Source organism: Varanus komodoensis, unplaced genomic scaffold (genome assembly GCF_004798865.1).
Source record: "Varanus komodoensis strain SLA01 unplaced genomic scaffold, ASM479886v1 scaffold29_1, whole genome shotgun sequence".
Lineage (NCBI taxonomy): Eukaryota > Metazoa > Chordata > Lepidosauria > Squamata > Varanidae > Varanus > Varanus komodoensis.
The window spans coordinates 8,171,074-8,192,612 of NW_025335759.1; the positions used below are offsets into that span (position 1 = coordinate 8,171,074).

A 21,539-nucleotide genomic window follows, 5' to 3' on the forward strand; every position below is an offset into this window, starting at 1 on the left:
AAATTAAGCCCTAGAAGCAGCAGGAAAACAACAACAAATGTCCTTTTTGCTTCAAGTTAATTACACATGAAAATGGTTCTGGGTCCTGCCTACTCCTCCCCCACTCTTCAAAACACAAATGGCTGGAATTAAACTGTACCCAACCGGGCAGCTCAAGTTGCAGGAGGTGGAAAAACAAGGAAAAACCATCTCAGCCAGACTGCCAAAACAGTGGTCTTATTTGGGCATAAGAAAACAGGACATACAACCTTCATTACTGACTATATATGAGTTTGCTTCAAAACCAAACCCATACACCCAAGAGAAATAAAGTTGCCAAATGAAGTGCAGGCCAGATGAGAAGGCAAACAGACTCAGACTGCTGGATTACCTCAAACTGGGGAGTCAAGTACTACTGCTTGGTTACAACCCCTAATCACTCCAGGTGATCATGCACATCTGCTGTACTGTGTTCACAAGACAATCAATATATACATTAAAGGTAAAAAAAATATTTAACAGGGTAGTAGGCTATATCCCCACATTCTCACCCCATTTGTCCATGTACTAGTCTTGGTGATGTTTGAGAATTCCAATCTTCGCAAATTTCTTTAAAAATATTTTAATACATACCTTTTGAACTGGTATGTGGTTCTGAACGTGGTTATTCAACAGATTTTGCACTTCTCCATATGTAGTAACACAAGTCTCAGGAAATCACATGTATCAAAATATATATTTGGACTTTAAAAAAAACCACTCATTAATGGAGAAACAAAGTAAAATAGAACTATGGGTAAAAGTACGTGAAAATGATGCAGGCAGGAAACAGATTCGTCCATTGCTAGCTAGTTGACTTGGTCTATATTCCACTGCTTATGGCAAGTTTCATTCGCTTTAGCTGCACTACCCTTATTCTTAATATTTTTTCAAGAGATTCCATGTGAGTCAAATCATGTGGATACTCAGGAGCAAGGCCTTCACAATACTTGGAAAGGCCAGCATTATAACTTTACATAGCTTCCAATGGATAATAAACGCTTCTTTCTTCACAAGGCTAGCAGGTGCCCTTTCTGTATGGAATCCAACTGACAAATCAAAATATATATATAGCATTACAGTCTATTTTTATGGCTGCTTTAACATTTTGAAGATTGGGTTTCTGTAACTTTACAACAATGTGCACTGCTTTATTTGGCGGTGGAGGAGTAAGATTAAATACAAAAAAAATTAAAAGTAATTCTCTACAAACTATTTCCTTTTGCATTTTAATTCTAATATAATTCAACACAATCACAAATTAATGTAACAAGAGGTTCTTTCTATAAAAGAAATCCCTTCTTGGTTCCCATGCATATTAAAGGTTTAGCCGTCTGTTACATTCTCATTAATTCATATATGAGGCTGGAATGCAGGATTGTTCATCCCTGTCTTTCCTTTCCTCATGCAGAATCCTGGTCATTCCCCTTTCCCAAGTTTGAAATTGAAACCAAGCCATAATTCTGAATACACAAACTTGAGAGTCTCTAAAATCGACATACAGTATACTGGATGATCCAGAGTTCAAAACAAAACAAAACAAAGCAAAACGTTCTGGGGGAGGGGGGATGTGTTAACAAGGGAAAGGAGCATACAACTCCCCTGCTTTGCCCTTTGCTCCTTAGCCTTAATTGATGGCCAGCTAATGTTATATCCAATACCAATACAGAAACCAAGCTTTCTGGTCAACTCTTCCCAGTCAGAGCCCAAGTTTTCCTGTTTTTCTACATACTTCAGGATATTTATTTATTTAGAATTTTTGTATGCTGTCCCATTCGCATGAGCCTCGGGACGGCTTACATACAATAAATAAACACAATACAAATAGTGCACATAAAATCCAGATTCACCCTGGCTGCAAATTAAAAAACCTACAGATGATATTAAAAATTGTTAAAATATTGTTTAAATAAAAAGGTCTTAGCCTGGTGCCGAAAATTCAAATAATGATATTGTGCATCAACCCAAAGATGAGTTCAATTACTGTCCTCTGTAAAGGTTATCTCCCTATCTTATTAGGCTCTCCTTTTCGTTTTTCGTTTTAATATTATGGAGGCCCTCTAGGTAAGAAGCCTGTCACATCCTTAGATGCTTTACACATTTCATGTACATTAAAGTATTCGACAGGCTAGTCATTTATGTCCCCAAATTATTGCCCCATAATCCATAATGGTTTATTAGCATTTTTTAAAATTAACCTTTTGGTAAATTAATTTGTACAGACTATTTCTGAGCCTGTTAAATTTACATAACCAACATCGTACGTACCTGCCCAGTTTGAATTTATGTCCAGTAAGCTATAATTTCTCTTGTGAGTCCCATGGGATGTTTCTTATAGATGGCCAGAAAGGGTCACAGGTTAGAACAGGCTAGCTCTCTCAGATTAACAGTCAAGATTTTATAGGAAAAGCATCTCTGCAGCTGCTGCTTTCACTTTGTTCTTTAAGTGAGCAAGATGCTGTAATCAGATATCATCAGCCCCTCTCCCTCTCTCTCACACACAGTGTCAAACATGATTTTTTTCTCGCTCTAGCACAGAAAGTGCAATCACCATCTCCTCTCTTTCTGATGATCAGACAAGAGTGCAGATGCTTAGATAGCAAAAGTGTCAATAACCAGAGAAAAGGTGGACGTAGCTACAGCTCTCAGGGGAACCCCAAGGACAGGGAAGTCCTGCTAAATGACAAATATGGAACTCAGGGGTAGAACCTCTGCTTTGCATGTGAAAGATTCTTGCTTCAATCCCTGAAATCTCGGGGGGTGGGGGGGCTAGGAAAGAATCCTGCCAGAAACTCTGGGGAGTCACTGTCATCAAAACTGGAATAGATGGACCAAAGGTGTGACCTTTCTACATAAGGTTTGTAAATGTTCATCTAGGAAGGAGGGATGGACAGAAGGACAGAAGAACCATCCAAAAGGGAGCTGAGGGAGGTCTCAAAGCCAGCCCAATGTGGACTGAGCATGCTCACTAGCCATAGAAAACCCCTTTCAGAAAACATGGTAGGAGGGTCACGAGGGAGAAGGTCACTGCTGACTTCTAAGAGCACACCACACTAAGATTTTATTACTGCTATAAAGAAACTATTTATTTATTTAATACCACTTATATCCCACTCTGAGTAATTAGAGCATCATACATCAGAATGGCATACACTAAAACAATACACAGGTAGTACACAATATTTATTAGTTATTTATTTAAAGTTTCTATATACCGTCCTTCACTAAAAAGTCTCAGGATGGTAAATAACAGTTACAACAGCAAAAATACAACAGCTCTCAAACGTATGATTAAATGCAAACAGTGAGGAAGCAAAGGGCTCTATCTCTTTGGGAGAGAATTCCACACCACCACAGAAGAGGTGCTGTCCGCCCATGTCACCTTGTGGAAGATCTCAGTTATTGGGCAGGATTGTATGGAGGAAGACAATCCTTCAGGTTAACTAGTCCCAAGCCAATTTATTCCTTTATAAGTTAAAACCAGCACTTTGTTTGTGGGATTGAACAGGTAGCCAACACAGTTGGCAGGAATGGAGGGTATCATAAATCTTATATTTTATTCTGTTATGAAACCTGGCTGCAACTTTCTGAACTAACTGAAGTTCTGAACCATATTCAAGGGCAGCCCCACAAAGAATGCATTATAATAATCAATATAAGAGATAACAGGGTATAAACCTCTATCACTATTAATTCTACCAAGGCAGGGGGATTTCCACTTCAACATGTGGGACTAGAAATCATTTGTGACTGGCCAAGTAACATGCTCATTCAAGACCAAATCATAGATGAGAATCATCTTGCCATTTACCAATATTACAACTGCAGGATCATCAGTCATAGAAATATCCATGGAACTAGAGGTAACAATGAACATTTCTCACAAATAGCTTCTGATAGGATAAATAAATAGCAGAAAGTGTATGTGAATTAATTTCTTCTGTTCAGAGTTTCTCAAACACACGTTTTTCTGGGCTAAGTATAATTAAATCCTGGATCTTCGTTTATTCCATAAACAGCTCAACTTTACTGCTGCTGCTTCTGGATGCAGGTATATAACTAGCAGCGGGGATTTTATTATGGGATTTCAAGTCAATATTAGAACTGAAGATTCAATTGATATATTTTAGTATTGCATTTTAGATGGTTAAGTAAAATTTTATAACCCCCCCAAGAGTCAATTCACCCTCTATTCCATGTTAAATATATGCCTGGCTAGTTACTAAGTGGCACAAGCAATTTCTTCATCAGAACACCTGGTTCCATCCCATGACACTTAAAGCTGGAATCAAAATACCACCACTAAGATTACATAGTACAAACTTTCAGCTAGTCATCAGGCCTGAATCACTGGCTTGCCCACCGCTGCTTCCTCTTGCCCCTTGTGAGTTTATTAACTTAGGGGCTAATTAGATTTTCCCGTCAATTAACACTTTGCAAACTGTGTTATCTAAAGGACAGTGTTTCCCCATAAGCAGCTACCTTACGTTTTTAGCATATTCCTTGGTGAAGTCCTGTGTGGAAATTTGGGTTAGATGGGTGGGGGGGGGATCATCTAGAACAGGGCATTTTCAACAGTGGCACCAAGAATTTAGGACTCCCTTCTGGAAAAGTTCAATCTGCCCCTTCTGTATCAGCATTTTGATGTCAAGCAAAGGTTGCAGGTACTCAGAGAGTCTGTGGGACTAAGTTGTAGGGCTTTTTTCATAGCTATTTTACTGAATTCTCTGCAGGTTTTACATTTTTGTATTGCTTACTGTGATAGTTGTGAGTTGCCCTGAAGGCCCCAAACAAGTTAAAATATATCATTTTCAACAACCAAAAACAAACATGGGCTAGCTTCTTCTAAAAGTGGATCAATTCATGCTAAAACCTCAGAAGGCACACATTTCCCTATGTAAATTAAGAGCTCACAGATACTTTATGAACGGTTTATTCCATCAACCACATTCTTGGGAGATTTGCCAGCGAAAGTGAACCACTTTTATAAGACTTATTAAAATAGTCTGGCTCCAAATGTATGTTTACTGCACTTTAAATTTATGTTTATGTGCCTCTTTTTAAATAAGCAAGATGATCCCCAAAATTAATGTCCATACATCAAGCAGGATAAAAGAGGGCTTTTTTCAGGTGTATCACTATTAGGCATTGATATTTTACAATACAGCATCATGAACCACTGAAATTCTATTTTTCAGTTATTATCTGCAAATAAACAGATGGTTTTTACTGCTCTCATAACTCAAAAACATTCTGATGAACTGCACAACATGAAATCAATGGGTAGAGCTACAAATGCAAGAAAACCTAGATGCTGTGACACAGCTATGGTCAACGTCTTTTGTACTCTAGCAACCTAAAATGCAGTAATTGCTATAATTATGGAACACAGATCACTGGCTGATAAGACATTTGGTAAATGCTTGCTTCTGGTTCATAACCTCCACTACAGACACTGCATTTTGCATTTTAGAATGGCTCTTCTATGCTACTTGCTGAAGGTCACACACAACTTCTTGTCATCAATATCTGCAGAAGTCCATCTCTTGGTGCCCTCATCTTTTAAGGATGACAAGACAGGAACCTCCCTTTTGTAGCATCCCAACTGTGGAACATCATCCCCAGGTTAGTTATATTTGTCTGATGCCTAGTCTATATAGTGCTATGTGCCAGCTTAGCAGCATTTTATTTGCCTGGACTTTCAGTAAACACTGAGGCTAATGTTAGTACTGCCAAAATAAATAACTTATCCTACAAATACATAATTTTTGCAATACATATGTTGTTGTTAGTCGCAAAGTTGTGTCCGACCCATCGTGACCCCATGGACAACATTCCTCCAGGACTTCCTGTCCTCCACCATCCTCCGGAATCCACTTAAGCTCACGCCGACTGCTTCAGTGACTCCATCTAGCCACCTCATTCTCTGCCATCCCCTTCTTCTTTTGCCATCTATTGTTCCCAGCATTAGGCTCTTCTCCAGGGAGTCCTTCCTGGAGCAATACATATATTTGCTAACAAAATAACAAATATGGCCAATGTTATCCTGGAATTTATCATTTTAAAATGTAACACACACATTCAATGTGGTGTAGTGGTTAGATGGCTGGACTAGGGACCTGGGAGATTTAAGTTCTACTGCCCACTCATCCATGAAACTCACTGAGTGAGTTTGCTCCAGTCATTCCCTCTCACCCCAACCTACTTCACAGGTTATTGTTGTGAGGATAAAACAGCTATGTAAAGCCATCCTGGGTTCCCCACAAGAGGAAAAAAGAGGGGATACAAATGCAATGTAGCAGTAGTAGTAGTAATAATAATAATAATAATTTGAAACTTGCCTTAGATTTATTTCTAATTAGAGAGGAAGACTATGAATGCTTTAAATAGATAAAGTCTAAGCTCCTCCAATTTACTTAAGGCTGCAATCCTATACACACCTATCTCAGAGCAAGTCCCATTGAACTCACCAGAGCACAAGGTATCAATTTATCTGTTGTAGGCAGGCACTGCTAGGAATAAGTAAGGGCACCTTACAATTACGTTCAATATTATATATACAGCACAGGTTTTTACATATTATTTGCTGAAAGCTAGGCAAAACCCCCCAGAAGAGCTGGTCTTCTCTGGCTGAGTTTCCTATCAAAATACAAGAGGCCAAAATATATGTCATATTTTACTATGTAACTGAAAATGCTATGTTGGTGGTGGGCTTGCTGAACAGCACTTGCTTTTATGGGCTGTATTTCATGCTTGATCTTTTAAAATTAAAAATTCACTCCCCACCAGGGTGGACCTGATTGAAATCAAATCAATTTACATCATGATTTAAATCACTAGTCAGTAAGACTAGATTTAAATCATGGTTTTCTACAGAATATGTACACATGCCTGCCTTACTTGTACGTAGAAGAACTTCATCAAAATATTCCCAAACTGGGCAACTTTTACCACCTGCTACCATTACAGATTTTCTCCTCCAGGGAAAGTAGAATATAATAAACCTACAGCTGCACGCACACACAGAATCTAAAGACTTGTGGAGTACCCTGCTCAAAAGATTTCCCCTTCATTTTTACTGCTTGCTCCTCCCTCCTCACACTTAGCTTGTTGTGCAGATCTATTCCACTCCCAACAAGCTTCTTCTAGTCATTGACTTTTTTGAAACTTAGCACTTAAGAGGTAGGGGGTTGATTTTGTGTACATAGATTTGCAAAAGAACAACGGGATTAAGGTCTTGTTGACTCAGTACATTGATTTTAGGTTCTTGCTGTGAAGAGGCATGTGATCTCAGCAGACACAAATTCACGGTTTTGAGAACTGCAAAACCAAACATCTGCAATAATACCCGCTAGATAAAAAACTGCCCAATGATCTTACAGAAACCTCTGGAAGAGCATAACATCATGAATGTGTTAATGGAATTACTTTACCAAAAAAGGGAAACATTGCATGACTATATAACCTCATGCTACATAATTAAAAATTAATCTTTATTTCATGATGAATAACCTTTGGACTATCATGTATCTTAAACAGAAAACTGAATTTAGATTTTCTCAAAAAGCATTTTATTTATAAAAATCCCATTTAAATAAAAACCAATTAAAATTAACAATCCATTTTTAATAATCGAAGCAGCAGCATATGTTTTTGCAGTGCGTTATCGTGGTTTGTGGCATTCATAAAGCAGGCGCAAAGGTCCACCTTCAAATGTTTTCTTTAAATTATTCATCTCCACCCTACTCAAGAATTCTTTGCTGTGGCAGAAGCCCATGTGTTTTGATTGGTCTTGGAAGCCAAACCAGAACCGGTCATTGCTGGAACCCTGCCCTTCCTTTTCCCTCACCACCTGTTGCACCTCTCCTCTCCCCTCTTCCCAGTTCCAGTTTTTATTTTTCTGGATGGCAAAGCTGGACACAGTCCTAAGAATTGTGCCAAACCCTCTTGTACCCTCTTGCCATGCTTGCCAAACTAGACAGTCACCAAGACCAGCAGAATTGTGGACTGCTACATGTACTTATTCTCCTGATTTAAAAAAAAATCCCCATTTTTCATGAATATTACTGTGCAACAGCAAACATGTTCCTAAGTCTCTAGTCCCAAATTAAGCAAACCATAACTGCTGGCATCCAGTCTATGTCCAGGAATTTCAAATCTTAACCACTTTTCAACCAATATGTATTTACTTGTGAGTGTTTGTATTCAGTGTGCCAAGTCCAAGAGGAAATATTTAAACAGAAAAACAAAAGGAAGCAAGCAATAGTTTTTGTAAGCCTCACTGCAGAAACTACAAACAGTTTCAAGATGTTCCACATGCAAAAGCATGCATTTAGATGCAAGCATTCTTGTTTACCCCATCCCCAATTTAATTATTCTTTCTGTGTGGCTTGCTGGAAAAAAGCAGTTATGCAAATGTACAGTAAGCAAACTGACTGGAACAGTCAGGGTATGGAACTCAGGTTCCCAGTTTACTTCTTTAGACATTGATTCTACAAGAACACGAATGAGTTGAAACCCATATAACCTGATCCTTAGCATGCAAGACGCCTAAAGATCCACAGACTCCACCTATTTCCAACCTCCAGAGAGCATCCTTAAAAGAGCACCTTAACTTTCTGTAAAAGAAAAAGAAAGTTAAAGAGTTGAGAGGAAGCTAGGTCATTAACACATCAAACTTACCTTACCAGTGCATCTGGTTTGCTTAGCTGGTTATTGGGAATACAATTTTCCATTAAGTCTTTATGTGTGCTTGGACTCTTGCTAGCGCATTTCTGTTTTTTCTCATTCTTAGCAGATGAAGAAGGGATGCTCCCATTAGTTGCACTGTGGCTGCGAGGTGAGGAGTTCACAACTCCGCTTGCATTTTTGTAATTTTTAGATGAGGCAGTGCATGAGTCCTCTTTCAAGAGGTTTTCTGTACTTCCCACAAGATCATTATTTAATCTTTTACTATTGATATGGTTCTCCATATATTCAATTTCCTGTATTTTAGAGTCCACAGGTTGCAAAATATTGTTATTTATTCCAAGGTTATGTTTTTTGGCATCCTTGTCTTTCTCTTTCCCTTTTTCTCTATATTCTAGTTCTGGTAATGTTGTAGATAACTTTTTATTGGCAGGAATACCTCCATTGTGTTGCAAAAGTATTGAGGAATCCATATCAGATAATCCTTTTGCTGCTGAAATAACAGAAAAAAAAGATATTTTAAAAGCAAACCAAAAATATTTTCTATTTAAGGTAATTATTTAAGTATATTCTGATTCAGTAATTGTTTATTATTTGAAACCAAAAACATCTCTCTTTTTCTCTCTCTCACTTATACGCAGCATACAGAACTCAAATTAGAAACGGATGCAATCAAGTATATTCCTAAATTAAATAACTCCTAAAGAACTCACTGGTACATGACTTCTCCTGCATCAACCTGGTCATTTTAATAAAAATTTGTTTTGGGGGTAATACAGCTATTATTGCTATTTTCAAAAGAAATAATATATTTTCCTCCAGAATGTAATTTATGAATCTGATTTAAGCAAACATAAAATAGCTTCAGGACAGTTACTACGTAGCAGCCTTCTCTTAGCTCATCATTTCCACTGAATATAGGCAGTCTCCCAATATCCATTTCATGGTTGTGATTACTCAACGAATGCCTTCTAAACTGCCTACAGTAAGGCTAATTTGAGATCATTAGAATAACTTAGGAATAAGCATGTCATCATCAGAGCGGAGTGGCTGTACAGTGCTACAGCATCCCACACAAACGGATACTGAGGCTGATCTCCAGCACTACCGGCCTCTCTGTGGGTTTATTCACAAGGGCATTTCAGCCACGTGTCACTTTCAGACCTAAAAGAGTGAAATTTGACTGCCAATTTGGCTATTTAAAATGTGTCTGCACTTGATCTGTTTATATTTTTGGTGTCATTTTTCCATTTTGCACTTCCCTGGTATGAATTATTAAAATCACTAAGTCTGTCAATGGTCTAGCAAAAAAATCAATTGTGCGTTAAGCCCTGTTTGAATCAGAGGAACTAACAAGTTCCAACCATCTTATCCCAGGGTTTTCTGGAGCAAAACACCATCTCATTTTATGACAGAACCAAGTTTCCTCCAAACATGCTTAGACTTGCAGCAGTAGCCACAAATGACCGTTTTCTTTTTAAATCCATGCCATGATTTCTTTAAAAAGAGCTCTTAACACAAAATTCAGCATTACACTATCTAAATACAAGAAGCACACTACTTATAGAATCCAACCACTTAATTTATATCACAGTTCCTCTTATTTATTTATTAGATTTATATCCTGCCTTTTTCTGTTCAAGAACTCAAAGTGGCTTATATCATTCTTCTCCTGCTCTCAGTCATTATTACCACAACAACCAACCTATGAGGTAGGTTGGGTTGAAAGCCAATGACTGGCCCAAAGTTACCCAGTTGGCTCCATGGCTGAGCAGGGACTAGGATTCAGACTGAGTCCCAGACTCACACCCTTAACCACTATACCATACTGGCTTTTAATTGCGTAATGTCAAATGGCATTCTAATCAACAAAGCACACAGAGAATCATTATCATGAATATGATTAACATTTAAAAAATGAAGCAAGACATTGCACTAAAACATTAGTACAAACATTTGCTTCATTATTTAACAATGGATCTGCCTTTTTGGTCTTCAAATTTCCTCTAGGAATTTGGAATTCTAAGAACGTCATGGGGCTTCCCCCGCTCCCCCAAAGACAGAGGATCTGTGACATACAGGAAGAATATAGACTGCTGGCTGTTCCCCCACTATGTTACCCACCTGCAGTAAATGACACTAAAGCCCAGTGCCTAGCCAATGCTAGTTTCCCGAAAATTCCAAAACCAAACAAATAACCAATGGCTGTGCACTGAATTTGTAAGTTTACAGGTTTTCAATATTATAAACAGATTCTAAATTGTGAAATATTTTGGCATAAAATGCCAATTTCAATCACAAAAGTATGCTAAATACACACTTATAAACTGAGCCAGAACCAATTAGTAAAAGGGCAAGCGGGGTGGGGGGGATTAACAATCAATCTTCTGAAGAGATCTAGAGATCTTTACTAAAACTACTAGGACAACATGTTACTCTCTCATACTGATCAGCTGAAACCCAGTATCAGCATGAAGGATAAAATGTGGAAGGGCTAGAAAAGAATCGCATGGAAAGGTGCTCAGCTCCCTCCCACTTGGGACATACCGAAAGAGGCCAACGAAAAGGTCCCAAGGAGAAGGGCAGGAATCACATTTCCAAAGCAACAGAACCCAATTATGGGCACATACAGAAACAACAAAGAACCATAATTTGTATTAATTGTGTTGCTGCATCTGGATCATGAAGCCATGGTTGAAATCAGGAAGAGAAAATGCTTACAGAGAGGGGAACAGAGAGCATATTCATAGGGCTCGTTCCAAATCTGCAAGTCTTTACACCCATCGTAAGTTCATGGTAACAAAGGACTCACCTTCCTCCGCTTCTCTCTCTTGCCTTTGTAGCATCTGTTGTTCTGGGGGTAAAGCTTGCTGAAGAAGTTGCATGTAAAATTCATTCTCTTTCTGTACTTCCTTCTGTTTTCTTAATCGCATTTTATAACTGACATAACTTTTGAAGCCAAAGCCCAAAGTTACAACAGGATACCCAATACTAGGGGGAAAAAAAGATAATGATTTTGTTAACACAGACAACAAACAAAGCTGTAAGAAAAACGAGTAAGAAGCCCAGCATGCAAGAAAATATAATCATGATTACAATCATTACCAGAATTTATTCTGTTCTCCATAGAAAATGTCAACATGTTCATATTCATTTACAAAGTAGTATTATTTACATATGAAGACAATAGAAGAGCTGAATTAATGTAATAAAGTCCTGGATTAAGGCAACAATTGATATCATTGTAAGAGAAATGACATGGCAATATCTTCTGTATGTTAAACTTCAGCAGTTCTGCCTTTCTCAGATCAGAAGAGTATCACGTCAGTCTGTACTGCCTTAAGAGCTGCAGCTAGGACTGTGTCCATGGGGTTTTAGTGGATGGCTGTTCTGTGGCTGGCTGAGTACCATGCTGTTATTATGAAAAGGAAATTCTATATATGTAAGTTAAGACCCAGGTTTAAACCCCACTCACTCAGGGGGGAAGAATCTTTCAGAGATCTGATTTTAACACCTGATTATAAAGCTCACTTTGCTCCAACAGATTTCTCTCTCCTCCCCTGTACTTGCAATGTTTAACTAATTAAATTATAATTAATGTATTATTAGCTGCTTAGAGAGTCCTGTTGGTCTATTCAGCGACATATAAATTTGAAAAATGAAATAAGGAAGCATGAGTACTGCTCAGAGCTCCTTGCAGGAAGGGAGGGATAAACCACCATAATGGGAGACCTTTCTGACAGAGTAACTGCCAGAAGCCCTGAGCAGTAAGAAATTACCCACAGAACAGGCACATTTTCAGCATTTTAAAGGAAATTAGGGACATTTTTATATTGTACCTGACATTCACCAGAGAATCCCATTTAAGTTATACTAGAATAGGATGTTAATATTCTACATTTGATTACACTAATTATCCAAATTAATTATAGCTTTACAGTCAACTAATTCTATTAGAGGTATGGCCCTTGGCTCATTTCTGCCAACTGAACCTTGTTGACTCCTATAGAACTCCGCTGGCAATTAGTGCAATCATAGCCTCTATAAAATACAGCAAATTAATTTAGCAATGTAGTTCTTTAAAATATAATTGAAGATAAACTAAGCTGCTATAAACTGGACAAGTTTAAGAGCCAGATGTATTAGCAAAATAGTCAAATTCAAATACCTAGTAAAGCTGCTAGGACAAATCACTACAACATTTTCCAACGTGTAAAGGCAAGCAACCCTATAGAAAAGAGGAGAGCCTTTTTCTGGTAAGAGGCCTTCCAATATAACCCTGCAAATATTTGACAGCAACTCACACCAAATACAGGAATCCATAATGTTGCAACTGATTATTACCAGAAGCAGCATTAAGGAATGGAACTGCAAGGGAGAAGAGTCATATCAAGTACAGGTAACTTCTTCCTGAGATATATATAATGAAATGTTTCAGCTTCATTAAGTCTTCGGCACATATAGAAATCTACCTCTGGGATGACATTCCCACAACCAATTCAGACATATAATTCATATGTATCCATATAATGCATCTCTGCTGTACACCATTCAGAGAGCATTTTTGCTGAGCGAATGGTATATAAAAGTTTAAATAAAATTCAAAGACTTCTGAAAAATTAAGATTCTACTAATATAACTGTTGCGTGCTTAGTAAACATGGTGGTTACAGTTCATTCTGTAAGAAAGTCAAATGAAGTTATAAATCTAAGAGGTAATGCCTAAGCAAATTAAAAGTTTGAGAAGAAAACTTACCAGTGTGCAGCAAAAGGTCGACAAAGGTCTACATGAAAGTTTTTAAGATCTTTAAATCTAATTGCTGCTTCAATATAAACAAACAGTATCCAAAGCGATACTGTTGGTAAACATACTCCCCTCTCTGTTGGAGATAAACAAAGAAAAACGGGCATCAATAAAACATAAAAAGGAAACTCATAAAGACTTTTAGAAATACATACATAAGCTTGTGGAACTGCATATAACAAAGGCCTACTTTCACATTATTTGGTTCTCCAGCACAGAATTGTTAAACTTTACTAAATAATGTGCCAAAATGTGCATCCTAGAGGTAAGAAGTCTTAAGAAAAAGAAACACAAAACCACTAAGAACTGCTTGGGATGCGCTAGGGCAGCCTTCCCCATCTGACTATCCTCTCTCTGTCTTCGCTGGAAACTCCCATCATTCGAAGCCAGCATGGGAATTGGACTTGCAGGCCAACACATTAGGCTGCGAAATCTGGTTGCAGAAGGCTGCTGTAGTGCTCAGCATGCTGTTTGCCAAATCTTAGGCTTTGGGGGTTCCTTCTCAGGGCAGTAAATTAAACTGTATGGATTGTCAACTAATCTGTCGAACTTGCACACACGACACCTTCCTCTAAGTGCATGTGTGTAGCAGAGTAGTTGATTCACGGCACCTGAAGTAATTATTGGGCAGGTAGCTACACAGAAGTTAGGAAGGCACAAAAGCAATCGCTTGCCCTGGCCATGCTGTTGTAAACTTGCCTTAACTGAGAAGCACGTGGAACTGGGGAAAATGCTCTAAAGACACCCTCACTCAAGTCCCCCCCCCCAGCAGTAACTTTTCCCCATTTTGCATATCTAGTTGTGCTCCTACAAATCAGTGTTTTTACTTCCAAGAGTTGGCAGCTGCATGACATCACCAGCCCGCACCTCTTTGAGTCTCAGGCTGTGGGATGCTGGAGATAAGACCCGTTAATAAGTTAAGGATATTTCAATACTAAACTAGATACTGCTGGGTTGAAGGGAGCAGCAGGTCTAACATGTGACTTTTGCAAAAGCAGCCAGTAACTATTACTTTGCACTTTGCTCAAGGATTTATATTTAATAGGTGAAGTGTAGCAAATAGGATGACCCACCTGTGTGCCAGACATACTGTACCCAAACATACGTACTGGCAGCAAAAAATAACCACTGTATTGGTATGAAGAGCAGACATATGATATTTGATGTGAATGCAACACAGACAAAAAATACTGAAAAGGCCTAAAGGGAAGGGGAAAAAGAAGAAAATGTGTTAAAAAAAATACAGCAAACAGTTTTCAAATAATGCATTGCAATCACTTTTTATATAGGTTTTTAGAAGTGACTTGCAGAAGAAGCCATATGAGCTGCAAGATTGTTGGATTTTATAAATTTATGGTTAGTAATTATTAATTTATTACTGTGATTAATACTGTTTGTATTGTTATTTTAGAAGACAGGTTTCCTTCACATATAGATTAGTATTAGTCCTTTAACTCTATCACATAAAGAAAGCTACAAGAGATTAAATGTGTGCCTTGGAGATGCTTTAGAAAACTTCCCTCACCAGGCACAGAGCCCCTAGCTTATGTTTGCCTCCGCCAAGGAATTGCTAAGTAACCTGAAATCTACAATATAGAGACAAAACCAACCACCTACCTGTCAAGGCTCTTGTACAGATTACTGAAAGAATGTATGTGAACTGTTCTGTCTATCTACTGTATAAACCAACGCATGCTTACTTAGACAAAATTCTCAATGAATAGCTTTAATATTATTCTTCCTTTGTTTTTACCATCACCTCCGTGAAATAGGGTAATAGTTTTATATTTGCAGAATAAAAGTCCATCGCTTGACAAAAGTAATCTTCTTGAATAAGCATGAATTTGTCAGGTGGTTCTACTTGACTACTCTGCTTTTTTTAACACAATGAGAGAAATCTAAAACACTCTTTCCCTGATGGTAGCTGAAAATTATGACCTAACACTAACTATAGCCTCACAATCATGGGACAAACTACAATGGAACAATAACTGACAGGCAATCCCCTTGAATTTGTCTCGTGTTACCCCTGAGTTCTTGAAATATCCCCTGCTGGTTCCAAGAACTGCAGCTCCAAGAGCTGTTTATACAGCAGGACTAGTCAGGCTTTGTCCCCTTTGCAGCTCCTCAGCCCTTTTGAGAACCTGCTACTGAACATCAGGGAATCTTCCGGAGCACTGCTCAGGGCAGCATGAGGGGATGTACTTGGAAGTGAGAATTTTCATATACACACTCTACAGACACACACTATATAGCAAAGGCTCTTGGGATCCTGGCCAAGATATGCCCGTACTACTTCTGATGCTAGGAATCATAATAAATAGAAAATAAATGAACTATATTATACATACCAATCCCTGGTATCTGAACGAATCATAAACACTCCTGATGAAAAGCCAGAATGGCCAAAGATATTCAAATCTGAATTCCAAAACAAAATCTGCCAGCAATACAAGAGCCCAAACTACCAGGAATTTCAGGTACAGAAAGGTACTGAAAAAGAAAAAAAGAAGCAAGCAAAACATTAATTCAGGATGCATACAGAACAGCAAGCAAATCAAATATTTTTTTCTTGCTCAAAATAAGTACATTGGGGTGACAGGTTATGAGAAAGGGAAAATTAAAGAGGCAAAATGTGTTGAAAATGAAATTCCAAGTTACAAGTTACATACATAGTTATATACACTTAACTATCCTCCTTTCACAGATAGGCACAAAGGGGTTTTGCACTAGGCATACAGTCTCCCTTCAGTGAAAGGAAAGCATGTATTTAGACAGCTGCTAGAGCAAAACTTCAAGCCACTTTTTCAAGATGCTTAGACATTACATCCCTCTAAAGAACAGCTTCAACTAGCAATTCTTTCATTATTTAAATTTAGAAAGAAAGCACGGTTTTTAAATACTTTTTATTGTTATATTGTTATGTATTTATGTATTTTGTTTCTGTTGTGAGCCGCCCCTAGGCTTCGTTGTGATGGGGGCGGCATAAAAATGTTTTAAATGAATGAAATGAAAATGAATGAATTTGCCACAGTTGTGAATTTTGATGTATGGTTCTTGGCATCACTTACATCATCTGTATGTTGCGCAAAAACAGCAGACATCTTGTATTTTTGCCTCTATTTGAACACAATATAAAATACAGACAATGTGCCAAAGTCTCTTTGCTGTATCTTAAAGTCCACATGCACTAGTATGGTTAACAAACACAGCGAGTATAAAATTTCCCTTCTCATAAAAGAAGTGTGAAACCTCCAACTGCATGCACATTGCTAATGTTGTATATCAGCTCTCAACTCATCAAGTGTGAAGAGTTAAGCTAGTTACTAAAAAGTACATGATATGCCCACCTCAGGTGAGTGAAACTAGCTACTTCAGAATGCAGTGATGACCAGTTACCAATGCAGGGCACGGAGCAGCTTCTCTGCTGTACTAGCTTCCTTTGCACCATTAGCAATACCTTTACCAATCTTTCCATGACTGTCAAAAACTGTATGTTTTAATTGGGAGAATTACAGTACTTGGAATGGTTCTCTTATGCCCTCCAGTAATTCAGAGAAAAAAAATAGAAGCATGTTTTTAACACCCCAATTCCCATACTAAAGGTCTTTCTACATAGTTCTGAAGGCTCAGCTCCTTTTGCATGCTGGATTCATTCATAATACAACTGACTGCCTTCCATTCATAGAAAAGCTGGGAGGGTGTTTGCTCTTTGGCATAGAAAGATACACTAGAAAATGATAATTGTCCCAATTGGGTTAGTAACAATCTCTATATTTGTTAGTAACAAATATAGAGATTGTTAGTAACAATCTCTATAATTCAGCATCTTGAGTGCATGCACTGGTTGACTGTGCACTGCATGGTACCTTAGTCAATGCAATTAAATCAGTGGCAGTATCCACAGCATTGTGGTTAAATTTCTAAAAATGACTTCCAGTTGTTGAAGCCTTAAACAATCCTAGCTGATTTTCTGTATGTCTGACCCTTCCCACACCATGATTGATCAAATGTACTAAGGAGAGAATGTCAGCTTGGATCTAGTAGGTTGTTATTGCTTCCTTGAGGATGGCACCAGCACCAGCTTCCCTGAAGGACATTCCAACTCCAGTCTTCAATATGTAGATGAAGCCTTTTTTTCTTTCATCAAGTGCAGGCAAGGCATGGAATATTCTAAATCAGTGCTTGGATACAGTAATGAACTGAATGATAACCAGGAGTGGATGATAACTAATTAGTAAGAATCAGTCCAAGCAAGATGGAGGTTTTGTCTGCTTCCTTGATGTTAAGTTGACCAAGAGCTACATGCCTTCCGCATATTAGTGGCACCTCACTCCAGTGGTTTCATATATGTGTTAACATGAAGGGCATGATTATGGGGGTCCTGTGGGAGAGTGAAGGCCAATATCTGTTGAGTCTAACAAGCCCCCAGGACCACCTACTGGACATGTGCTTAGTACTGCACAAGTTAGCCTTTGGCACTTTCCTTTGCTGACATGGAAGGAGAAGAGGCATAAACTATAGTTTGCATGCAGTGGCAAAGAACAACTTGGAAAAACATGTGAGGATATGAGTACAGGAGGAAGTGTACGAGCCCAAGGCTCATTCACAAGACTCCAAAACATCATTTGATGCTATATCTGATTTGGTCTAGAGAGTGAAGTATTCGTGTTACTTTTTCATGTTTTCCATTAAGCCTATTAAAGTCAAGGGGAAAACAATGAGTGGATTTAACAAGGAACACAAGGGTAAGGAAGATCAGAAGCTGCAATATACATTGCCAGGTGTCAGAAACTCTTTGAAGTAACCATGGTTATCTCAGTGCTAAATATGCAGGGATGCTTCTGTCTTGACATGTGTTTTAAAATGGTTTAAAACAGTGTGCAATGGATAAAGAATATTTCTGAACCAGAACAGTTCACCATTATCATTTTACTGCCTATGTAAAATAGAAGGTGCCCCTCCCATCTGAGGAAACACAATTTTTTCACCTGACTAATTATTCCATCTAGGCCCTGCAAGTTGATAAAACACATTTGGAAAAGCTGAAAACTTTATGAACTTTAAGGTGCAGTGCAGCATCAATATTCCTATTTCTTAATTGCTGTAGGGTATCTAGGAGTGTGCCAGACTGTTCTTGTCTTTTCTTCTCTCTTTCAGGATACATTTTAAATATGGTGTAGCATTACATCTGTAATATTGATCAGTGTTATAATCCTGATAAGCATTATCCCTTACAGCTGTACTTTAAAATGGGTTTGAAACTTTAGTTACAAGGATAATCTTGATAAGCATTAATACAAATATAATACAGTATCACAGCTAAAAGAAAGGCTGGAAGGGAGAGAAAATTTGCACAGATGAAGAGAAGGCGGGAAAGAGCCTGAAAGATGTTCTTAGTTTCCTCTGGTCAGAAGATCAGAATTTTTATAGCTACACTAAGCTACTGTAATTATTATCCTGGGCCTACTTGGAAGTAGTCTCTTGCCTTCTCATCTACATAGTAGAAAGAAAAAAAACATGACTAAAGGGAAGATGACAAAAAGAAATAATTGAATGTATTAGGAATTATAAAGCAAGCAGAAGACAAACTCCTGCTTCTTGAAGGAAAGCTGTGCAAATACTAGACCTGCTTGAGGAAGTACAAAAAAAGCAGATTAGCACAATGAAACAAACCTGAATAGTAGCACTGAACAATGATTTCAAATGACCAGACCACTTAGGAAATGAATCTACAATATGTCCACCTGTGTTTTACAGAAGTTAGAACAAAAGGCTACTACATTAGGATCTGGCTCCTTTAAGCAAGAAAGCAGACCCAAAGGTAAGAAGATTGATTTGCATAGTTTGTAGGTTTTGCATATCATTACACTCTAGCTCTGCTATAAAAAATGCACAGATTCTTCCCAGCCGTTTCTGTCATGCAAATCCGTCATACTCCACCAACCGCCTTCCTCACATGCTCTAAGCAGGTACCCTGTACAGGAGCATGCAATTGCCTGAGTTTATGGGCTCTGGAGCTTATGACAGTTCTAAGGAGACACGGTTCTTTTTCCATTCTCTGCTTTCCTTTTTTTCTACTTCTTTACCCACCACCTCTCTCTACGCTGGCTTCCACCCCGTCTTTCTCTGCATTTTCATCTGTGCTTTTCCACCTCATTTCTTCTAACTACCACTGTGTCTGCGGCTGTGAGATGTGACTGCGTGTAAGAGCTGAAGGGAGTATATCCCTAATGCCAGCATCACATTTTCATAAATGGCTTTTCTTCAACCCTCTTATATACTCAATGAAAACAATGTTCTTGGAACCTGCTGTCTAAACCCTCCACACAACCACATCATAAGAACCACACATTCATACAATTCATACAGTTATTTTACAATCTTTAATGATTTCTAAACCCCTGTTGGGTCATGCAGAGAACAGAGTTAGCAATACAGAAATATGAATGTGCCCTTAATTCTGCATTGCTTGCCTATATGACCATAATCCTTTCTAGGATGCATCTTTCTACCACATAAGTATTTGCCCATAGCATTTCATGTACTCATGTTTTTCAAAGGTCTGTGAGATGTTCACAAATGCCATTAATATTCATATCAGCACATCAGTTAGGGCTATTTTTTCTAGCTTGCTGGACAAAAAGTGGTTATGCTAGAGAGTAAGAAGTACCCTTTAGGCCCCGTATGGTCTTGATATATCCATTTTCATGACATTATTTCAGGCAGCCCTCAGTTACAAGTTCCATTCCTTAGAAACAAATTCATCTTTAGGACAAATTTGTATGTAAGTCGGATCAAATATAGTCAGCCCTCTACATTCACAGAGGTTAGGCGTTCAGGACCCCAGTGAGAGTGGATAAACTGCGAATATCACTACCCCCCGCCCCCCCAAACTCACCAGTGTCCCCTTTTTACAGCAAGGAAATTTCCCTCTCCAGATGGGCAGGAAGGTCTGCTTTGGAGGCCTCCCTCTATCCACTTTTGCTTCCTTTCTCTCTATGGTGATGACAATTTCCTACAGGAATTTAAAAAATATTAATAGGCTTTATGGTAGTTCGTTCATAAGTGGGGGGTATTCATAACACAGCTGTTTGTAACTCAGGAACTGCCTCTATTTGCTTAAGAAATGTTCATTTACAGTGTCATCTGTAAGAATGTCTACCTTGCCTTGACAATCCAAGTCTTATTCAACTGGGTCTTACCCTTTATAGCAAATAATTCTACCACACTGCCTGAAACTGTTTGCTTTCTCCGTCCACTGTTCTTTCTTTGCTCTGTGAGACTAACCTCCCCTAGGATCATGGTTACTCTCAGGATATTATCATACACATGGACCTTGTTATCTAGTACCATCTCCTACTAAGCTGTGCTGCCAATAAGACCTTACAATTACAACTCCCATAGCTGGAGCTTTTTCAACAGCTGGCAGCAGCCATTTGTTATCTTCAGATCTTATGTCTCATTGATCTTTCTAGAGGCATCCACAGTGTCCTTCGATCTTAATAGCTGTTGTGTCAATGTCATTACTTACAGAGGAAGTTCACTACACAGGAGTACATAGAAACACCTTTGTTGTTCTGTTTAGAAAGCTTCAAATGCATAAGAACTATCCTTGATTAATTAAGCTTATGTCTTACTACAGAGTACCCTTCCAAAAGTAGCCAACCAGGAAACTCACAAGCAGGGCATGAAGGTTTTTGCCCAAACCCTGTTTGTTCCCAACATCTGGAATTCAGGTTCCATTCTCATCTATTATAGCTAATAGCCATTGGTAAGCTAATTCCCCTCACATTTTTAAAATCACTTCTACAATTCATCGAAGGCAGGTGGCCTGCAGTACTGAATTCCCTAAGTTAATTATGTGCTGTATGAAGAAATACTTTTATTTAGCCTGTCTGGAATCTACTGCCAAATCAATTCCATTGGATGTTTCTGAGTTCCAAATTCTATTATGTTCCAAGTTCTATAATTAGTTAGGAAGGAAAAAAAGAGGTTTCTCCATATCCACTGTCTCCCTATTGTTCGTA

General features: G+C 38.3%; 1 protein-coding gene across 2 annotated transcripts in view; it reads right to left on the reverse strand.

Moving 5' to 3' along the window:
* MACO1 (macoilin 1) overlaps positions 1–21,539 on the reverse strand; it is a 64,627-nt gene that overhangs the window by 26,400 nt on the left and 16,688 nt on the right. The window contains exons 2-6 of one of the 2 annotated variants that reach the window (XM_044434877.1): positions 15,861–16,002; positions 14,583–14,709; positions 13,462–13,585; positions 11,519–11,697; positions 8,701–9,196 (exon numbers count right to left, since the gene is read on the reverse strand). In XM_044434877.1, coding sequence (XP_044290812.1) covers positions 8,701–9,196; positions 11,519–11,697; positions 13,462–13,585; positions 14,583–14,709; positions 15,861–16,002 — 1,068 coding nt within the window. Of the gene's footprint in view, positions 1–8,700; positions 9,200–11,518; positions 11,698–13,461; positions 13,586–14,582; positions 14,710–15,860; positions 16,003–21,539 lie in introns of both variants that reach the window. The other variant, XM_044434876.1, reaches the window with a different exon arrangement.